The sequence below is a fragment of the Melospiza melodia genome, unplaced genomic scaffold, assembly GCF_035770615.1.
Source record: "Melospiza melodia melodia isolate bMelMel2 unplaced genomic scaffold, bMelMel2.pri scaffold_210, whole genome shotgun sequence".
Lineage (NCBI taxonomy): Eukaryota > Metazoa > Chordata > Aves > Passeriformes > Passerellidae > Melospiza > Melospiza melodia.
The window spans coordinates 65,864-86,246 of NW_026948546.1; the positions used below are offsets into that span (position 1 = coordinate 65,864).

The 20,383-nt window shown below is 49.4% G+C and overlaps 1 protein-coding gene across 1 annotated transcript; it reads right to left on the minus strand.

The window, feature by feature from the left end:
- Window positions 1-1,339: 1,339 nt before the first annotated feature.
- Window positions 1,340-7,347, minus strand: LOC134433595 (trafficking protein particle complex subunit 1-like). The gene is given in 5 exon segments (XM_063182412.1): window positions 1,340-1,522; window positions 1,525-1,567; window positions 2,936-3,073; window positions 5,584-5,655; window positions 6,787-7,347. Coding segments are annotated over 5 exon segments (441 nt in total). The 5' UTR covers window positions 6,886-7,347; the 3' UTR covers window positions 1,340-1,433.
- Between the last annotated feature and the right edge of the window lie 13,036 nt (window positions 7,348-20,383).

The window sequence follows — 20,383 nt, forward strand, 5'->3', positions numbered from 1 at the left end:
GGTGGACTGGGACAAACTGGGACAAACTGGGAGGGACTGGGATGGACTGGGACAAACTGGGAGGGACTGGGACCCCGGTTTGAGGGCCCAAAGAAGGAACCGAGGCTCTGCTGAATTCGGGATTTTGGGTTTTATTTGGGGATTTTTGGGGTTTTTGGGGTCGCCGATCCCAATTTTGGGGTTTTTGGGGTCGCTGATCCCATTTTTTGGGGTTTTTGGGGTCACTGATCCCCATTTTTGGGGTCAACTTTTCGGATTTTGGGACAAATTTTTGGGGATTTTTGGGGTAAGTTATTGGGATTTGTGGTCAATTATTGGGATTTTGGGGTGACTGATCCCGATTTTGGGGTCGTTTTTCGCCGTTTTGGGGTCAATTTTGGGATTTTGGGGTCAATTTTTGGCATTTTGGGGCTCAAAGAAGGAACCGAGGCTCTGCTGAATTTGGGGTTTTGGGTTTTATTTGGGGATTTTTGGGGTTTTTGGGGTCGCTGATCCCAATTTTGGGGTTGTTTTTCGCCGTTTTGGGGTCAATTTTGGGATTTTGGGGTCAATTTTGGGGTCAGGTTATGGGGTCAAATTTTGAGATCTTGGGGTCAATTTTTAGGATTTTGGGACAATTTTTGGGGGATTTTTGGGGTCAATTACTGGGATTTGGGGTCAATTTTTGGCATTTCGGGGCCCAAAGAAGGAACCGAAGCTCTGCTGAATTCGGGATTTTGGGTTTTATTTGGGGATTTTTGGGGTTTTTGGGGTGGCTGATCCCAATTTTGGGGTCACTGATCCCAATTTTGGGGTTTTTGGGGCCGCTGATCCCATTTTTGGGGTCAATTTTTCAGATTTTGGGACAAATTTTTGGGGATTTTTGGGGTAAGTTATTGGGATTTGGGTCAATTATTGGGTTTTTGGGGTGGCTGATCCCGATTTTGGGGTTGTTCTTCGCCATTCTGGGGTCAATGTTTGGGATTTGGGGTCGATTTTTGGCATTTCGGGGCCCAAAGAAGGAACCGAGGCTCTGCTGAATTGGGATTTTGGGTTTTATTTGGGGATTTTTGGGGTTTTTGGGTCGCTGATCCCAATTTTGGGTTTTTGGGGTCACCAATCCCATTTTTGGGGTCACCGATCCCATTTTTGGGGTCACCGATCCCATTTTTGGGGTTTTGGGGATGCTGGTCCCATTTTGGTGTTTTTGGGGTCACTGATCCCATTTTTGGGGTTTTTGGGGTCACTGATCCCATTTTTGGTGTTTTTGGGGTTGCCGATCCCAATTTTGGGGTTTTTGGGGTCACTGATCCCATTTTTTGGGGTTTTGGGGATGCTGATCCCAATTTTGGGGTCACTGATCCCATTTTTGGGGTTTTTGGGGTCGCCGATCCCAATTTTGGGGTTTTTGGGGTGGCCGATCCCATTTTTGGGCGGATTTCCCCGATCTGGGCTCAGTTGTTGGGGTTCCGGGGCCCGAAGTAGGGCAGGCTGCGCACGAAGGCGTCGAGGCGCTGCCGGAACAGGAGGCTCTGGATGGGGGCCCGGGGGGGCACAGCGGATTCTTCACCACCAGCTCCACAAAAAGCTGCAAAAAAAATAAAAATATCCCTTCAATTTGGGGCGAAATCCCGAAATTTTGGGGAAAAACCCCGAAAATCCCACGAAAATCTCTTTTTTTTTTGGGAAAATCTGATTTTTTACGGAAAAACCCCATGAAAATCCCACGAATTTGGGGGAAAATCCTATTTTTTTGGGGGGAAAAACCCCATGAAAATCCCGTGAATTTGTTGAAAAAAAAATCTCATTTTTAGGGAGGGGAAAATCCGATAAAAATCCCATTGTTTTGAGAAAAAAAATCGCGTTTTTTAGGGAAAAAGGGGGGAATATCTGATAAAAATCCCATTATTTTGAGAAAAAAAAAACAAACAATTTTTTTAGGGGAAAACCCCACGAAAAATCTGGGGGAAATCGCCTTATTTTGGGAAAAAATTCCAATTATTTCAGGAAAAATCCCATTTTTAAAACGATCAACCCCGCTAAATCTCCATTTTTTTGTTACAAACCCCGTTTTTCCTGAAAAAAGTCAAACTATTTGGGGAAAAATCTCATTTTTTAATGAAAAGAATTCAAATTATTTCATGAAAAATCCCATTTTTTTTCTTTCCAAACCCCATTATTTTATTTAAAAATTCAAATTATCGCATTTTTGGGGAAAAAATTCCAATTATTTCAGGAAAAATCCCATTTTTTCGCCAAAAAACGCCGTAAAAACCCCATTTTTTTTGCCCCAAACCCCATTTTTTTTTGCCCCAGCCCCCCTTTCGCCCCATTTTTTGGTGGAATCCATGGAAATTTAACCCTCACGCTGCCGTAGATTCTTTTTGGGGGAAAAAAACCCCACCACGATTTCCTTACAAACCCCACTTAAACTCCTTTATCTTAGGGGAAAAAAAAAAATCAAATTATTTCAGGAAAAATCCCATTTTTTAAGGAAAAAATTGGGAAAAAAATCCCGTTTTTTGGCAAAAAAAAAAGGCAAAATATTCCAGGAAAACCCCCATTTTTTCCTGAAAAAAAATGCCTTAAAAACCCCATTTTTTTTTTGCACCAACCCTCATTTTTTTTTTTTTTTTTTAAATCCCATTTTTTCACTCCGAACCCCATTATTTAGTGGGGAAACCCCATGAAAACCCCATTATTTAGTGAAAAAAAATCAAATTTAGTGAAAAAAAATCAAATCAAAAAACCAAATTATTTGGGAAGAACCCCATTTTTTTAGCGAGAAAAATTCAAATTATTTCACGAAAACCCCCATTTTTTCACGAAAAAACGCCGTAAAAACCCATTTTTTTTGCCCCAAACCCCGTTTTTTTTGCCCCAAGCCCCGTTTTTTTTGCCCCAGCCCCCCTTTCACCCCATTTTTTGGTGGAATCCATGGAAATTTAACCCTCACGTTGCCGTAGATGTGCTGCAGGGCCTCGCGGGCGCTGGGCACGCCCAGGTCGGTGTTGAGCGCCAGGCGCAGCCCCGACGGCGTCTCCAGGTAATGGAGGCGGTAGCGGCTGGTGTGGAACGACACGAAGCCGTCCCGCCCGAGAAATGTTAAGGAAATTCCCCAAAAATTCCCCAAAATTCCCAAAATTCCCCAATTTCTAAAGCCCAAATAACCCCCCTCAAAAAAAAACCCCAAAAAATTCCAAAAAAATTCACCAAAATTCCCCCAAAATCCACTGAAAATCTCCCCGAAATCGCCCCGAAGTTCCCCCAAAATATTCCCAAATTTCCCAAATCCCCCGAAACCTCCCAATAACTCCCCCCAAATAGTCCCCAAAATTTCCCCCAAAAATGGAATTTGGGGAACACAAAAACCCCAAAAACTCCTCCCAAAAAACCCCAAAATCCCCCAATAATCCCCTAAAAATCCCCCAAAAATAAAAAAAAAATCCCCCCCAAAAATCCCCAAAGAAATGACCGAAAAAGTCCCCCAAAAATCCCCCAAAATTCCCAAAAATTCCCAAAAGATCGCCCCAAAAATCCCCCCAAAAATCTCCCCAAAATTCCCCAAAATCCATAAAAGCAATCCCCAAAAAATCCCCCAAAATTCCTCCCAAAATCCCCAAAAATTCCCCCAAAAAAATCCCCCAAATCCACTCAAACCTCCCCAAAACTCCCCAAAGTTCCTCTCAAATCTCCTCCAAAATCCCCCCAAAATCTCCATAAATTTTCAAATCCTTCCTGATATCCCAAAATTCCCAAAAATCCAGAAATTCCCTCAAAATGCCCCCCCCTCCCAAAAATTCCCAAAAAAATAAGGAAAAATCCCCCAAAAGCCGCTTAAAATCCACCCTAAAATTCCAAAATCCCCCCAAAAATCCCAAAGTTCCCAAATGCCCCCAAAATTCTCCAAAAATTCCAAAAAGATTCCCCAAAAATTCCCCCAAAAATCCCCCAAATCCACTCAAACCTCCCCAACAAATGCCCCCAAAATTCTCCAAAAATTCCAAAAAGATTCCCCAAAAATTCCCCCAAAAATCCCCCAAATCCACTCAAACCTCCCCAAAACTCCCCCAAAAATTCCAGAATTTTCTTGGGAAAGGACCCAGAGGTTGGGCAGGGACAGAGAGACCAAAAATCGGAATAAATTTGACCAAAATGGGCCCAAAATCTCCTCAAATCCCCTCAAAATTCCGCCCAAATCCCCCCCAAAACCGCCCCGAAATTCAAAAAAATTCAAAATATTTCCCCAGGTTCCCAAATGCCCCCAAATATTCTCCAAAATTCCCCCTAAAATCCCCCAAAAAGTTCTTAAAAAATTCCCAAAGTTCCCAAATTCCCCAAGATTCCCCCCAAAAAATGCCCCAAAAATTCCCCGAAATCCCCTCCAAAATTTCCCCAAATCTTCCCAAAATTCCCCAGAAATTAAAAAATTTTTCCCAAAGTTCCCAAATCTCCCCAAATCCCCTCCAAACTCCCCCAAAATCCTCAAAATTCCGCAAAAAATCCCCAAAAAATCCCAAAGTTCCCAAATGCCCCAAAATTCTCCAGAAATTCCCCAAATCCACTCAAACCTCCCCAAAACTCCCCCAAAAAAACCCCAAAAATTCCAAAAAAATTCACCAAAAATCCCCCAAAATCCACTGAAAATCTCCCCAAAGTTCCCCAAAAATTCCAAAAATATTCCCAAATTTCCCACATTCCCCGAAACCTCCCAATAATTCCCCCCAAATAGTCCCCAAAATTTCCCCCCAAAAATGGAATTTGGGGAACACAAAAACCCCAAAAAAATCCCCCAAAAAATAAAAAAAAATCTCCCCAAAAAATCCAAAGAAGCCCAAAAAAGGAGCCAAAAATTCCCCCAAAATCCCCCCAAAAAATCCCCAAAAATTCCCAAAAAATTCTAAAAAATTTCCCAAATTCCCCAAAGATCCCCCCAAAAAAATCCCCCAAAAAATCCCAAAAAAGTTTTAAAAATTTCCCAAATTTCCCAAATTCCCCAAAACCTCCCCAAAATATCCCCCCCAAAAAAATCCCAAAAATTTCAAATGAATTCCTTCAAAATCCCCCAAAATTCCCCCCCCAAAAATGCCCCAAATTTTGGGAATTTTTAGGAATTTTTGGGGGGATTTTTTTTGAATTTTGGGGGAATTTTTGGGGGATTTTTTTGGAATTTTTGGGGATTTTTTGGGGGAATTTTTGGAGAATTTTGAGGGGATTTTTTTGGAATTTTTGGGGGATTTTTGGGGGATTTTTTTTTGGAATTTTTGGGGGATTTTTTTGGCATTTTTGGGGGAACTTTAGGGGGATTTTTGGGGGAATTTTTGGGTCTTTTTTTTTTTTGATTTTTTGGATTGTTTTTTTATTTTTTGGGGGATTTTTTTTATTATTTTTGGGGATTTTTTGGGGATTTTTTTTTATTTTTTGGGAACTTTAGGGGGATTTTTGGGGGAATTTTTTTGGGATTTTTTGGATTTTTTTTCTTATTTTTTGGGTAGATTTTTTTTTTATTTTTGGGGGATTATTGGGGGGATTTTGGGGAGTTCTTGGGGGAATTTTTGGAGGATTTTTAGGGTTTTTGTTTTGCCCAAATTGCATTTTTGGATACATGTCCGTGGGACTCATCTTGGCCACGAAGGAGCGAAGCGAGAAAAGCATCCCAAACATCAGCTTGAACTCCTGCAACAGGGAAAAAATTGGGAATTTTGGGGACTTTGGGGAATTTTTCAGGAATTTTGTGGTTTTTAGAGGGATTTTTGGCTTTTTTGGGGGAATTTTTTTGGGATTTTTCAGAGAATTTTGGCCCCAAAAATTCCAAAAAAATTCCTGAAATATTCTCCAAAACCCCCCACCCCAAAAAAACCAAAAAAACAAAAAAAAAAAAACCCACAAAAAATTTCCTGGAATTCCCAGAAAAATAATCCCTAAAAAAATAATAAAAAAAAATCTGCGAAGACTTCAAAAGAAATCCCAAAAATATCCCCAAAAAAACTCAGAAAAATTCTGGAAAAATTCCTTTAAAAATTCCCTAAAAATCTCAGAAAAATCTTTTTAAAAAATCCCCCCCCCCCCAAAAAAAAAAAACCAAAAAAAAAACAAAACCAAAAAATCTCAGAAAAATTCTGAAAAGTTCCCCCCAAAAATCTCAGAAAAATTCCAAAAAAATACCCCAAAACACCCTCAAAAAATTCCTTTAAAAATCTAAAAAATCTCAGAAAAATTCTTTAAAAATTCCCTAAAAATCTCAAAAAAATAAAAATCCTTTAAAAAAATGACCCAAAAATCTCAGAAAAATTCCTTTAAAAAATCCCCCAAAAATATCTGAAAAAAAACCCCAAAAATCTCTGAAAAATAAAAAAAAAAATCTCAGAAAAATTCCTTAAAATTCCCCAAAAATTCCGTTAAAATCTCAAAAAATCCCTTGGAAAAAAATCCTAAAAAATCTCAGAAAAATTTGAAAAAAATCCCAAAAATCCTCTCCAAACTCCTCCAGAATGTCCAAAAAACTCCAAAAATTAACAAAAAAATGCTGAAAAATTTTAAAAACCCCCAAAAATTCCAAAAAAATTCCCCAAAAAATCACAAAAAAAAAAAAATCCCGGAAAAATCCCAAAAAATTCCCCAAAAAAATTCAAAATAAATCCCCAAAAATTGAAAATAAATCCAAATAAATCCCCCAAAAAAGCCCCCAAACCCCTCGAAATCCCCCCCAAAAATTCCCCCAAAAATTCCTAAATTTTGAAATTGTTCCCAAATTGCCCCAAAATTCCCAAATTTTCCCAAAATTGTGGAATTTTCTGGAATTTTCACCTCCTCCTGTGGAATTCCGGGCCCCCTCCGTCGGTGCCATTCGCTGTAGAAGAGGCAGCGGCCGCTGCGGTCGAAGATGTAAAGGTTGTGGATGGTCATGGAAAATCTTCAAAAATTCAAAATATTCCCCAAAAATTCCAAAAAATTGAAAGAAAAATGGAGGAAAAAATTGCAAAAAAAATCCCCCAAAAATTTGGGGTGAAAACGTCCCAAAAGAATCCGGGGATGGGGAGAAATTCCTGTGGGAAAAGGGGAAAATCGGAATGAAATTTGGAATTTTGGAGTTCAAATTAACAGGAGAACTTCCCAAAATATTCCCAAAAATATTCCAAAAAATCCCAAAATTTCCCCCAAAATTCCCAAAATAATCCACAAAAAATTCACAAAAATATTCCCCAAAAATTAAAAATTTCCCCCTAAAATATTCCCAAAAATTTCCCCAAAAATTCCTCAAAAAATTCCCAAAATTTTCCCCAAAAATTCCTCAAAAAAATTCCCCAAAATAATCCTCAAAATTTCCCAAACAATTCCCAAAAAAATCCCCAAAAATCCCAAATAAATTTCCCCGAAATCCCCCCAAAAATGCCCCAAAAAATTCACCCAAAAATCCCCCAAAACTTTCCCAAAAATTCCAAAAAAATTCCCCAAAATTCCCCCCAAAAAATTCCACAAAATCCTGAAAAATTAAAAAAAAAAAAAATTCCAAAAAATTTTTCCCCAAAAATTCCCAAAAAATCCCGAAAAATTCCCCAAAAATTCCCCCCCAAAAATCCCCAAAAATCCAAAAAAATCCCCAAAATTTGGGATGTATGAACCAGTATGGACCAGTATGGACCAGTACGAACCAGTATAAACCAGTATGGACCAGTATGGACCAGTATAAACCAGTATGGACCAGTATGAACCAGTATGAACCAGTATAAACCAGTATGGACCAGTATGGACCAGTATGAACCAGTATAAACCAGTATGGACCAGTATAAACCAGTATGGACCAGTATGGACCAGTATGAACCAGTATAAACCAGTATGGACCAGTATGGACCAGTATAAACCAGTATGGACCAGTATGAACCAGTATAAACCAGTATGGAGCGGTATGGACCAGTATGGACCAATATAAACCAGCACGGACCAGTATAAACCAGTATGGACTGGTATGGACCAGTATAAACCAGTATGGACCAGTGCTCCCAGTAACCCCCAGTGCTCCCAGTATAACCAGTCCCAGTATAACCAGTATAACCAGTAACTCCCAGTATAACCAGTCCCAGTGCTCCCAGTATAACCAGTAACTCCCAGTATAAACCAGTATAACAAACCCCAGCATTCCCAGTATAACCAATCCCAGTGCTCCCAGTATAACCAGTATAACAAACCCCAGTGCTCCCAGTATAAACCAGTAAAATATATCCCAGTGCTCCCAGTATAAACCAGTATAACCAGTGCCAGTGCTCCCAGTATAAACCAGTATAACAAACCCCAGCATTCCCAGTATAACCAGTCCCAGTGCTCCCAGTATAACCAGTAACTCCCAGTATAAACCAGTATAACAAACCCCAGTGCTCCCAGTATAACCAGTATAACCAGTCCCAATGCTCCCAGTATAAACCAGTATAACAAACCCAGCATTCCCAGTATAACCAGTCCCAGTGCTCCCAGTGTCCCCAGTATAACAAACCCCAGTGCTCCCAGTATAACCAGTAACTCCCAGTATAACCAGTCCCAGCAATCCCAGTATCTCCTGGCGGCTTCCAGTCCCTCCCAGTATAAACCAGTATAAACTGGAGCTCCCAGTAACCCCCGGTATTCCCAGTAGAAACCAATCCCAGTGCTCCCAGTCCCTCCCAGTATAAACCAGTAACCCCCAGTCCCCCTCAATCCCCTCCCAGTATAAACCAGTAACCCCCAAACCCCTCCCAGTCCCTCCCAGTATAAACCAGTAACCCCCAAACCCCTCCCAGTATAACCCAGTCCCTCTCAATCCCCTCCCAGTATAAACCAGTAACCCCCAAACCCCTCCCAGTATAAACCAGTCCCCCTCAATCCCCTCCCAGTATAAACCAGTAACCCCCAAACCCCTCCCAGTATAACCCAGTCCCTCTCAATCCCCTCCCAGTATAAACCAGTAACCCCCAAACCCCTCCCAGTATAACCCAGGCCCCCTCAATCCCCTCCCAGTATAAACCAGTAACCCCCAATCCCCTCCCAGTATAAACCAGTCCCCCTCAATCCTCTCCCAGTATAAACCAGTAACCCCCAATCCCCTCCCAGTCCCTCCCAGTATAACCCAGGCCCCCTCAATCCTCTCCCAGTATAAACCAGTAACCCCCAAACCCCTCCCAGTATAACCCAGTCCCCCTCAATCCCCTCCCAGTATAAACCAGTAACCCCCAATCCCCTCCCAGTATAACCCAGTCCCTCTCAATCCCCTCCCAGTATAAACCAGTAACCCCCAATCCCCTCCCAGTCCCTCCCAGTCCCCCTCAATCCCCTCCCAGTATAAACCAGTAACCCCCAATCCCCTCCCAGTCCCTCCCAGTCCCCCTCAATCCCCTCCCAGTATAAACCAGTAACCCCCAATCCCCTCCCAGTCCCTCCCAGTCCCCCTCAATCCCCTCCCAGTATAAACCAGTAACCCCCAATCCCCTCCCAGTCCCTCCCAGTCCATCCCAGTTCCTCTCTCGCCTCTTTTCCCGCCGCCTTCACTTCCGCCCTCCCAGCCGCTCTCCGTGACGTCACTTCCGCTTTCCGCCCAAACCCAACATGGCGGCGACGCCCGAACGCATCAGAGGGGGCGTGGCCAAACCACCAAAGGGGCGTGGCCACTCCATATAAGGATAATCCCATATAAGGCGTGGAGGGGGCGTGGCCACTCCATATAAGGATAATCCCATATAAGGCGTGGAGGGGGCGTGACCACTCCATATAAGGATAATCCCATATAAGGCGTGGAGGGGGCGTGGCCACTCCATATAAGGATAATCCCATATAAGGCGTGGAGGGGGCGTGGCCACTCCATATAAGGATAATCCCATATAAGGCGTGGCCTCGCCTAATCTGGTTTGATTGACAGCTCCGCCGCGCGGTGGGCGTGGCCTCGCCCCCGCTTTTGGGGCGTTTTGGGGTCGCGGTCTCAAAATGCCCCCAGAAAAATCGCCAAAATTTCCCCAAAATGCGCAAAAAATTCCACAAAATTCCGCAAATCCGAGAAAAGAATAAAAAAGAAACCGCGGAAGTGCTGAAAATAAAAAAAATTCCAAGATAATCCCCCCAAAAATAGCTAAAAATTCCTCAAATTCCCCCCAAAAATCCTCAAATTCTTCTCCCTAAAATACCCAAAAATTCTCCATAAAATTCCCCCCAAAAATACCCAAAAAAATCCTCAAATTCCCCCCAAATCCCCCTTAAAATCCCCCCAAAAAATCCCCCAAAATAAAAAAAAAAATCCTCAAAAAAAAGCCCCCAAAAAATTCCCCCAAAAAATTCTCAAATTGCCCCCCAAAATCCCCCTTAAAATCCCCAAAATTCCCCCCAAAATTCCGCCCCAAATCTCCCCCAGGACCCCCAAAATCCCCCCCCAGGACCCCCCTAAAGCCCCCCCATAACCCCTCCCATGACCCCCCCCGGGACCCCCAAAATTCCCCCCAAAATTCCGCCCCAAATCTCCCCCAGGACCCCCAAAATCCCCCCCAGGACCCGCTCGGGACCCCCCAAATCCCCAGGACCCCCAAAATCCCCCCGGGACCCCCCCCAAAACCCCCGGGACCCCCAAAATCCACCCCAAAATCCCCCCCAGGACCCCCCTAAAGCCCCCCCATGACCCCCCCAAAATCCCCCCAGGACCCCCAAAATCCGCCCCAAATCCCCCCCAGGACCCCCCAAAATGCCCCCCCAAAACCCCCAAACTCCCCCAGGACCCCCAAAATCCACCCCAAAATCCCCCCCAGGACCCCCCTCAAGCCCCCCCATGACCCCCCCAAATCCCTCCCCTCCCCCCCCCCCGGTGTCCCCGTGTCCCCTCCCCCCCCCCCTCCCCCCCGTTAATCCGATTTATTCCGGGGGTGGGGGAGGGGCGGATTAACCCCCCCCCCGCCCCCCCCTCACCCCTCCCCCATCCCCCCCCCCCTGCCCATCCCCCCCCCCCCGCTCCGGCCGCACTCGGGCGGCGCCGGCGCCGGGAACGGGCAGGGGGAGCGGGGAGACCCCCCCGGGACCCCCCAAATAACCCCGGGACCCCCAAAAACCTCCCCAAAATCCTTCCTGACCCCCAAAATAACCCCGGGACCCCCAAAAACCTCCCCAAAATCCTTCCTGACCCCCCCGGGACCCCCCAAAATAACCCCGGACCCCCAAAAACCCCCCCAAACCCTTCCTGACCCCCCCAAATAACCCCGGGACCCCCCAAAACCCTTCCTGACCCCCCCGGGACCCCCCAAAATAACCCCGGGACCCCCAAAAATCCCCCAAAACCCTTCCTGACCCCCCCGGGACCCCCCAAATTAACCCCGGGACCCCCAAAAACCCCCCCAAAATCCTTCCTGACCCCCCCGGGACCCCCAAAAACCCCCCCAAAACCCTTCCTGACCCCCCAAAATAACCCCGGGACCCCCAAAAACAACCCCGGGACCCCCAAAACCCCCCAAAACCCTTCCTGACCCCCCCGGGACCCCCCAAAATAACCCGGGACCCCCAAAAACCCCCCCAAAACCCTTCCTGACCCCCCAAAAACCCCCCAAAACCCCCCCAGATACCCCCCAAAACCCTTCCTGACCCCCCCGGGACCCCCCAAATAACCCCGGGACCCCCAAAACCCCCCCCCAAAACCCTTCCTGACCCCCCGGGACCCCCAAAAACCCCCCCAAAACCCTTCCTGACCCCCCAAAATAACCCCGGGACCCCCAAAACCCCCCCCAAAATCCTTCCTGACCCCCCAAAATAACCCCGGGACCCCCAAAACCCCCCCCAAAACCCTTCCTGACCCCCCCGGGACCCCCCAAATAACCCCGGGACTCCCAAAACCCCCCCCCAAAACCCTTCCTGATCCCCCCGGGACCCCCAAAAACCTCCCCAAAACCCTTCCTGACCCCCCAAAATAACCCCGGGACCCCCAAAAACAACCCCGGGACCCCCAAAAACCTCCCCAAAATCCTTCCTGACCCCCCCGGGACCCCCCAAATAACCCCGGGACCCCCAAACCCCCCCCCAAAACCCTTCCTGACCCCCCGGGACCCCAAAAATCCCCCAAAACCCTTCCTGACCCCCCCAAAACCCCCCAAAATAACCCCGGGACCCCCAAAAACCTCCCCCAAAACCCTTCCTGACCCCCCCGGGACCCCCTAAATCCCCCCCGGGACCCCCAAAATAACCCCGGGACCCCCAAAAACCTCCCCAAAATCCCTTCCTGACCCCCCTCGGGACCCCGTAAATCCCCCCCGGGACCCCCAAAATAACCCCGGGACCCCCAAATACCCCCCCAGATACCCCCCCAAACCCTTCCTGACCCCCCAAATCCCCCCCTAATCCTCTCCTGACCCCCCCGGGACCCCCAAAACAACCCCGGGACCCCCTAAAATCCCCCCTCGGGACCTCCCAATCCCCGGGACCCCCCTAAATCCCCCCAAACCCTTCCAGACCCCCCCCCCCCCCCCCCAAAATCTCGGGACCCCCAAAATCCCCCCTGGGACCCCCAAACCCCCCCCCCCAATTAATCCTCGGGACCCCCCAAAATCCTCCCCAGACCCCCCTGGGACCCCCCCAGGGACCCCCAAATTCCCCCCAAAATCCCCCCGGGACCCCCAAAATCCCCCCAAATTCCCCCCAAATCCTCCCCAGACCCCCCCGGGACCCCCAAAATCCCCCCGGGACCCCCCAAATCCCCCCCAAAATCCCCCCGGGACCCCCAAAATGCCCTCGGGGACCTGCGGACAGGTAAGAGACCCCCCCCGCTAATTAATGGAATCCCCCTAATTAACGGACCCCCGCCCTAATTAATGGAATCCCCCTAATTATCGGACCCCCCCTAATTAATGGAACTCCCCTAATTAACGGACCCCCCCCCTAATTAGTGGAATCCCCCCTAATTATCGGACCCCCCCCTTATTAATGGGATCCCCCTAATTAACGGACCCCCCCCTAATTAATGGAATCCCCCTAATTAACGGACCCCCCCCTAATTAATGGAATCCCCCTAATTAATGGAACTCCCCTAATTAACGGACCCCCCCGTAATTAATGGAATTCTCCTAATTAATGGAACCCCCCTAATTAACGGACCCCCCCCTAATTAATGGAATCCCCCTAATTAATGGAACTCCCCTAATTAACGGACCCCCCCGTAATTAATGGAATTCTCCTAATTAATGGAACCCCCCTAATTAACGGACCCCCCCCTAATTAATGGAACCCCGCTAATTAACGGACCCCCCCCCTAATTAATGGAACCCCGCTAATTAACGGACCCCCCCCCACAATTAATGGAACCCCCCTAATTAACGGACCCCCCCCCTAATCCCCTAATTAACGGACCCCCCCCCTAATTAATGGAATCCCCCTAATTATCGGACCCCCCCCAATTAATGGAAACTCCCCTAATTAACGGACCCCCCCCCCCCAATTAAATGGAACTCCCCTAATTAACGGACCCCCCCCCCACAATTAATGGAACCCCCCTAATTAACGGACCCCCCCCTAATTAATGGAATCCCCCCTAATTATCGGACCCCCCCCCTTATTAATGGGATCCCCCTAATTAACGGACCCCCCCCCCTAATTAATGGAATCTCCCTAATTAACGGACCCCCCCCTAATTAATGGAATCCCCCTAATTAACGGAACCCCCCCCTAATTAATGGAACCCCGCTAATTAACGGACCCCCCCCTAATTAATGGAATCTCCCTAATTAACGGACCCCCCCCTAATTAATGGAATCCCCCTAATTATCGGACCCCCCCCTTATTAATGGGATCCCCCTAATTAACGGAACCCCCCCCTAATTAATGGAAACCCCCCTAATTATCGGACCCCCCCCAATTAATGGAACTCCCCTAATTAACGGACCCCCCCCTAATTAATGGAATCCCCCTAATTAATGGAACTCCCCTAATTAACGGACCCCCCCGTAATTAATGGAATTCTCCTAATTAATGGAACCCCCCTAATTAACGGACCCCCCCCCTAATTAATGGAATCCCCCTAATTAACGGACCCCCCCCTTAATTAATGGAATCTCCCTAATTATCGGACCCCCCCTAATTAATGGAATCCCCCTAATTAACGGACCCCACCCTAATTAATGGAATCCCCCCCTAATTAACGGACCCCCCCTAATTAATGGAATCCCCCTAATTAACGGACCCCCCCTAATTAATGGAATCCCCCTAATTAACGGACCCCCCCCTAATTAATGGGATCCCCCTAATTAACGGACCCCTCCCCTAATTAATGGGATCCCCCTAATTAACGGACCCCCCCCTAATTAATGGAATCTCCCTAATTATCGGGACCCCCCCTAATTAATGGAATCCCCCTAATTAACGGACCCCACCCTAATTAATGGAATCCCCCCCTAATTAACGGACCCATCATAATTAAAAGAGCCGACCCTCTCAATTAACGGACCCCTGCTAATTAATCAAGCTCCCCAATTAACGGAGCCCTCCTAATTAAAGAACTGCCCCCTAATTAAGGACCTCCACCCCCAATTAATGCAGCCCCCTCCCTAATTAAGGGACCCCCCCTGCTAATTAATTAAATTCCCCCCCTCTCCCAATTAACGGACTCATCCTAATTAACAGACGCCTTCTAATTTAGAACCCCCCCCAATTAATTAATTAATTAAACACAACCCCCCCAATTAACGGACCCCCCACTAATTAACGGCCTCCTCTAATTAGCGGACCCCCTTCCTCAATTAAGTGACCTCCCCTAATTAATGACCCCCCCCCCAATTAATGGATTCCCCCTAATTAACCTGACCTCCTGCAATTAAGGGGACCCCTCCCCTAATTACGAACCCCTCCCTTAATTAAGAACCCTTAGCAATTAATGGACTCCCCCTAATTGAGAACCCTCCCCCAATTAATGGACTCCTCCTAATTAAGAACCCTCCCCCAATTAATGGGACCCTCCCCTAATTAACCTGACCCCCCCCCAATTAATGGACTCCCCCTAATTAACCTGACTCCCCCCCCCACAATTAACGCACCCTCTCCTAATTAAGAACTCCTCACAATTAATGGACTCCCCCTAATTAAGAACTCCTCACAATTAATGGACTCCCCCTAATTAAGAACCCCTCCCAATTAATGGACTGCCCCTAATTAACCTGACCTCCCCCTGCAATTAATGAACCCTCACCTAATTAATGAACCCTCCCCTAATTAATGAACCCTCCCCTAATTAATGGGATCCCTCCCCTAATTAAGAACCCCTCCCCTAATTAATGAACCCTCCCTAATTAACAGACCCCTCCCAATTAATGGACTCCCCCTAATTAAGAACCCCACCCAATTAAGAGACCCCTCCCCTAATTAACCTGACCCCACCCCCCCAATTAACGAACCCTCCCCGAACCCTCCCCTAATTAACCTGACCCCGCCCCCAATTAACAAACCCTCCCTAATTAACCTGACCCCCCCCAATTAACAAACCCTCCCTAATTAACCTGACCCCCCCCAATTAACGAACCCTCCCTAATTAACCTGACCCCCCCCAATTAACAAACCCTCCCTAATTAACCTGACCCCCCCCAATTAACAAACCCTCCCTAATTAACCTGACCCCGCCCCCAATTAACAAACCCTCCCCTAATTAAGAGCCCCTCCCAATTAACGCACCCCCCCTTTAATTAACGGACCCCCCGCTAATTGATGACAGGTGACGGGTGGCATCGGACAGGTGACATTGGACAGGTGACATTGGACAGGTGTGACGTTGGACACATGACAGGTGTGACATGGACAGGTGTGACATGGACAGGTGACATCGGACAGGTGACATTGGACACGTGACAGGTGTGACATGGACAGGTGACATCGGACAGGTGACATTGGACACATGACAGGTGTGACATTGGACAGGTGACATCGGACAGGTGACATGGACAGGTGTGACAGGTGTGACATTGGACAGGTGACATTGGACAGGTGACATTGGACAGGTGACGGGTGACATTTGACACATGACAGGTGACAGGTGTGACAGGTGACATCTGATAGGTGACATTGGACAGGTGACATTGGACAGGTGACATTGGACACATGACAGGTGACAGGTGTGACAGGTGACATCGGACAGGTGACGGGTGTGACATGGACAGGTGACATTGCACAGGTGACATTGGACAGGTGACGGGTGTGACAGGTGTGACATTTGACACATGACAGGTGTGACATGGACAGGTGACATCGGACAGGTGACATCGGACAGGTGACATGGACAGGTGTGACAGGTGTGACATGGACAGGTGACATTGGACAGGTGACATTGGACAGGTGACATTGGACAGGTGACATTGGACAGGTGACGGGTGACATCTGACAGGTGACATTGGACAGGTGTGACAGGTGATATTTGACACGACAGGTGACATTTCACAGGTGACATTTCACAGGTGACATTGGACAGGTGACATTTGACACGACAGGTGGCATTTGGCAGGTGACAGTGGACAGGTGACAGGTGTGACATTGGACACATGACAGGTGTGACATTGGACAGGTGACAGGTGACAGGTGACATTGGACAGGTGACAGGTGTGACAGGTGACAGGTGACATGGACATGTGACATGGACAGGTGACATTGGACAGGTGTGACATTGGACACATGACAGGTGTGACAGGTGACACATGACAGGTGACATTGGACACATGACAGGTGTGACATGGACAGGTGACAGGAGTGACATCGGACAGGTGGCATTGGACAGGTGACATTGGACACGTGACAGGTGACAGGTGTGACATTGGACAGGTGTGACATTGGACAGGTGTGACAGGTGACATTTGACACATGACAGGTGACAGGTGTGACAGGTGACATCTGACAGGTGACATTGGACAGGTGTGACATGGACAGGTGTGACAGGTGACATCTGACACATGACAGGTGACATTGGACAGGTGTGACAGGTGACATTTGACACGACAGGTGACATTTCACAGGTGACATTGGACAGGTGACATTGGACAGGTGACATTTGACACGACAGGTGGCATTTGGCAGGTGACAGTGGACAGGTGACAGGTGTGACATGGACAGGTGACAGGTGACATCTGACATGACAGGTGATGCTTGACAGGTGACATGGACAGGTGACAAGTGACATTTGACACTTGACAGGTGACATTGGACAGGTGACATTTCACATGTGACAGGTGACATTTGGCAGGTGACAGGTGACATTGGACAGGTGCCACGTGCCGTGTCCCTGTGCCACACTCAGGTGACACTCAGGTGACACAGAGGTGACACAGGTGACACACTCAGGTGACACACACAGGTGACACTCAGGTGACACAGGTGACACACAGGTGACACACAGGTGACACTCAGGTGACAGAGGTGACACACACAGGTGACACTCAGGTGACAGAGGTGACACACAGGTGACACCTGGCCCAGGTGACGCAGGGTGGGGGTGACGCCAGGTGTGACAGGGACAGGGGTGACACCATGGGGTGTCCCAGGTGGGGGTGTGCCCTCCCCAGGTGTGTCCCCATTGTCCCCACATTGTCCCCAGGTGTGCCCCACCCTCCAGGTGTGTCCCCACTGTCCCCATTGTCCCCAGGTGTGTCCCCATTGTCCCCTCCCCAGGTGTGTCCCTGTCATTGTCCCCCCATTGTCCCCAATGTCCCCCATTGTCCCCATTGTCCCCATTGTCCCCCCATTGTCCCCATTGTCCCCCCATTGTCCCCATTGTCCCCATTGTCCCCATTGTCCCCATTGTCCCCATTGTCCCCATTGTCCCCCCATTGTCCCCGCATTGTCCCCCCCATTGTCCCCTCCATTGTCCCCCATTGTCCCCCCATTGTCCCCAATGTCCCCCATTTGTCCCCCCCCATTGTCCCCCCATTGTCCCCCATTGTCCCCATTGTCCCCATTGTCCCCATTGTCCCCAATGTCCCCATTGTCCCCCCATTGTCCCCAATGTCCCCATTGTCCCCCCCCATTGTCCCCCCATTGTCCCCATTGTCCCCATTGTCCCCCATTGTCCCCCATTGTCCCCCCATTGTCCCCAATGTCCCCATTGTCCCCCCATTGTCCCCCCATTGTCCCCAATGTCCCCATTGTCCCCCATTGTCCCCCCATTGTCCCCATTGTCCCCCAATGTCCCCATTGTCCCCCCATTGTCCCCATTGTCCCCATTGTCCCAATGTCCCCAATGTCCCCATTGTCCCCATTGTCCCCCATTGTCCCCCCATTGTCCCCATTGTCCCCCCATTGTCCCCCATTGTCCCCCCATTGTCCCCAATGTCCCCCATTGTCCCCCCCCATTGTCCCCCATTGTCCCCCATTGTCCCATTGTCCCCATCCCCCATTGTCCCCCCCATTGTCCCCATTGTCCCCCATTGTCCCCCATTGTCCCCATTGTCCCCCATTGTCCCCAATGTCCCCCATTGTCCCCCATTGTCCCCCCATGTCCCCATTGTCCCCAATGTCCCCATTGTCCCCCCCATTGTCCCCCATTGTCCCCCCCATTGTCCCCATTGTCCCCCCCATTGTCCCCCATTGTCCCCATTGTCCCCATTGTCCCCAATGTCCCCCATTGTCCCCCATTGTCCCCCATTGTCCCCATTGTCCCCCCATTGTCCCCCATTGTCCCCCATTGTCCCCCCATTGTCCCCCCAATGTCCCCCCCACTGTCCCCTCCCCCCCACCCGGTCACGTGGCCCCTCCCCCCCCCGCCCCTCCCCCACCCCCGGGGCTGATCCCGGTTTAGCCGCCCCTCCCCCACCCCGGGATTAGCGCGGGGCACGACGGAACGGGGGGGGAGGGGCGGGCAGGGATCATCCAACAGCGCCCCTCCCCCACGGCCGGGAGGGAGTGACCACTGAGTGACCACTGAGTGACCAATGAGTGACCAATGAGTGACCAATGAGTGACCACTGACCATCCCTGAGTGACCAATGAGTGACCAGTGAGTGACCACTGAGTGACCACTGAGTGACCACTGAGTGACCAATGAGTGACCCTGAGTGACCACTGACCACTGAGTGACCAATGAGAAACCAATGAGTGACCAATGAGTGACCAATGAGTGACCACTGACCAATGAGTGACCACTGAGTGACCACTGAGTGACCCTGAGTGACCAATGAGTGACCAATGAGAAACCAATGAGTGACCAATGAGTGACCAATGGGTGACCAATGGGTGACCAATGGGTGACCACTGAGTGACCAATGAGACCAATGAGTGACCACTGACCACTGAGTTACCCTGAGTGACCCTGAGTGACCACTGAGTGACCAATGAATGACCACTGAGTGACCAATGAGACCAATGAGTGACCACTGACCACTGAGTGACCCCTGAGTGACCACTGAGTGACCCCTGAGTGACCACTGAGTGACCACTGAGTGACCCTGAGTGACCACTGACCACTGAGTTACCCTGAGTGACCAATGAGTGACCAATGAGAAACCAATGAGTGACCAATGAGTGACCAATGGGTGACCACTGAGTGACCAATGAGACCAATGAGTGACCACTGACCACTGAGTGACCAATGAGTGACCCTGAGTGACCACTGACCAATGAGTGACCAATGAGTGACCGCTGAGTGACCAATGAGTGACCACTGAGTGACCAGTGAGTGACCAGTGAGTGACCACTGAGTGACCACTGAGTGACCAATGAGTGACCAATGAGTGACCCTGAGTGACCCTGAGTGACCCTGAGTGACCAGTGAGTGACCACTGACCCCTGAGTGACCCCGAGTGACCCCGAGTGACCTGTGCCCCCGTGACCCCAGGTGACCCCCCGCTGACCATGCTGACCTCTCCGGACGCGTCCGGCCGCGGCCTGGCCTGAGGGGACGGCGCTGGACATGCGGCCCCGGGGCACAGGGGACCCCGCCCACCCTGGTGGCACCAGCACCCCCCGCGGGGACAATGGAACCTTCCATGGTGGTGGCACCAGCACCCCCCGCGGGGACAATGGAACCTTCCATGGTGGTGGCACCGGGACCTCCTACAGGGACAATGGAACCTTCCATGGTGGTGGCACCGGCACCCCCCGCGGGGGACAATGGAACCTTCCATGGTGGTGGCACCGGCACCCCCCGCGGGGACAATGGAACCTTCCATGGTGGTGGCACCGGCACCCCCCGTGGGGACAATGGAACCTTCCATGGTGGTGGCACCGGCCCCTCCCGCGGGGACAATGGAACCTTCCATGGTGGTGGCACCGGCACCCCCCGCGGGGACAATGGAACCTTCCATGGTGGTGGCACCAGCACCCCCCGCGGGGGACAATGGAACCTTCCATGGTGGTGGCACCGGGACCCTCCTACAGGGACAATGGAACCTTCCATGGTGGTGGCACCGGCACCCCCCGCGGGGACAATGGAACCTTCCATGGTGGTGGCACC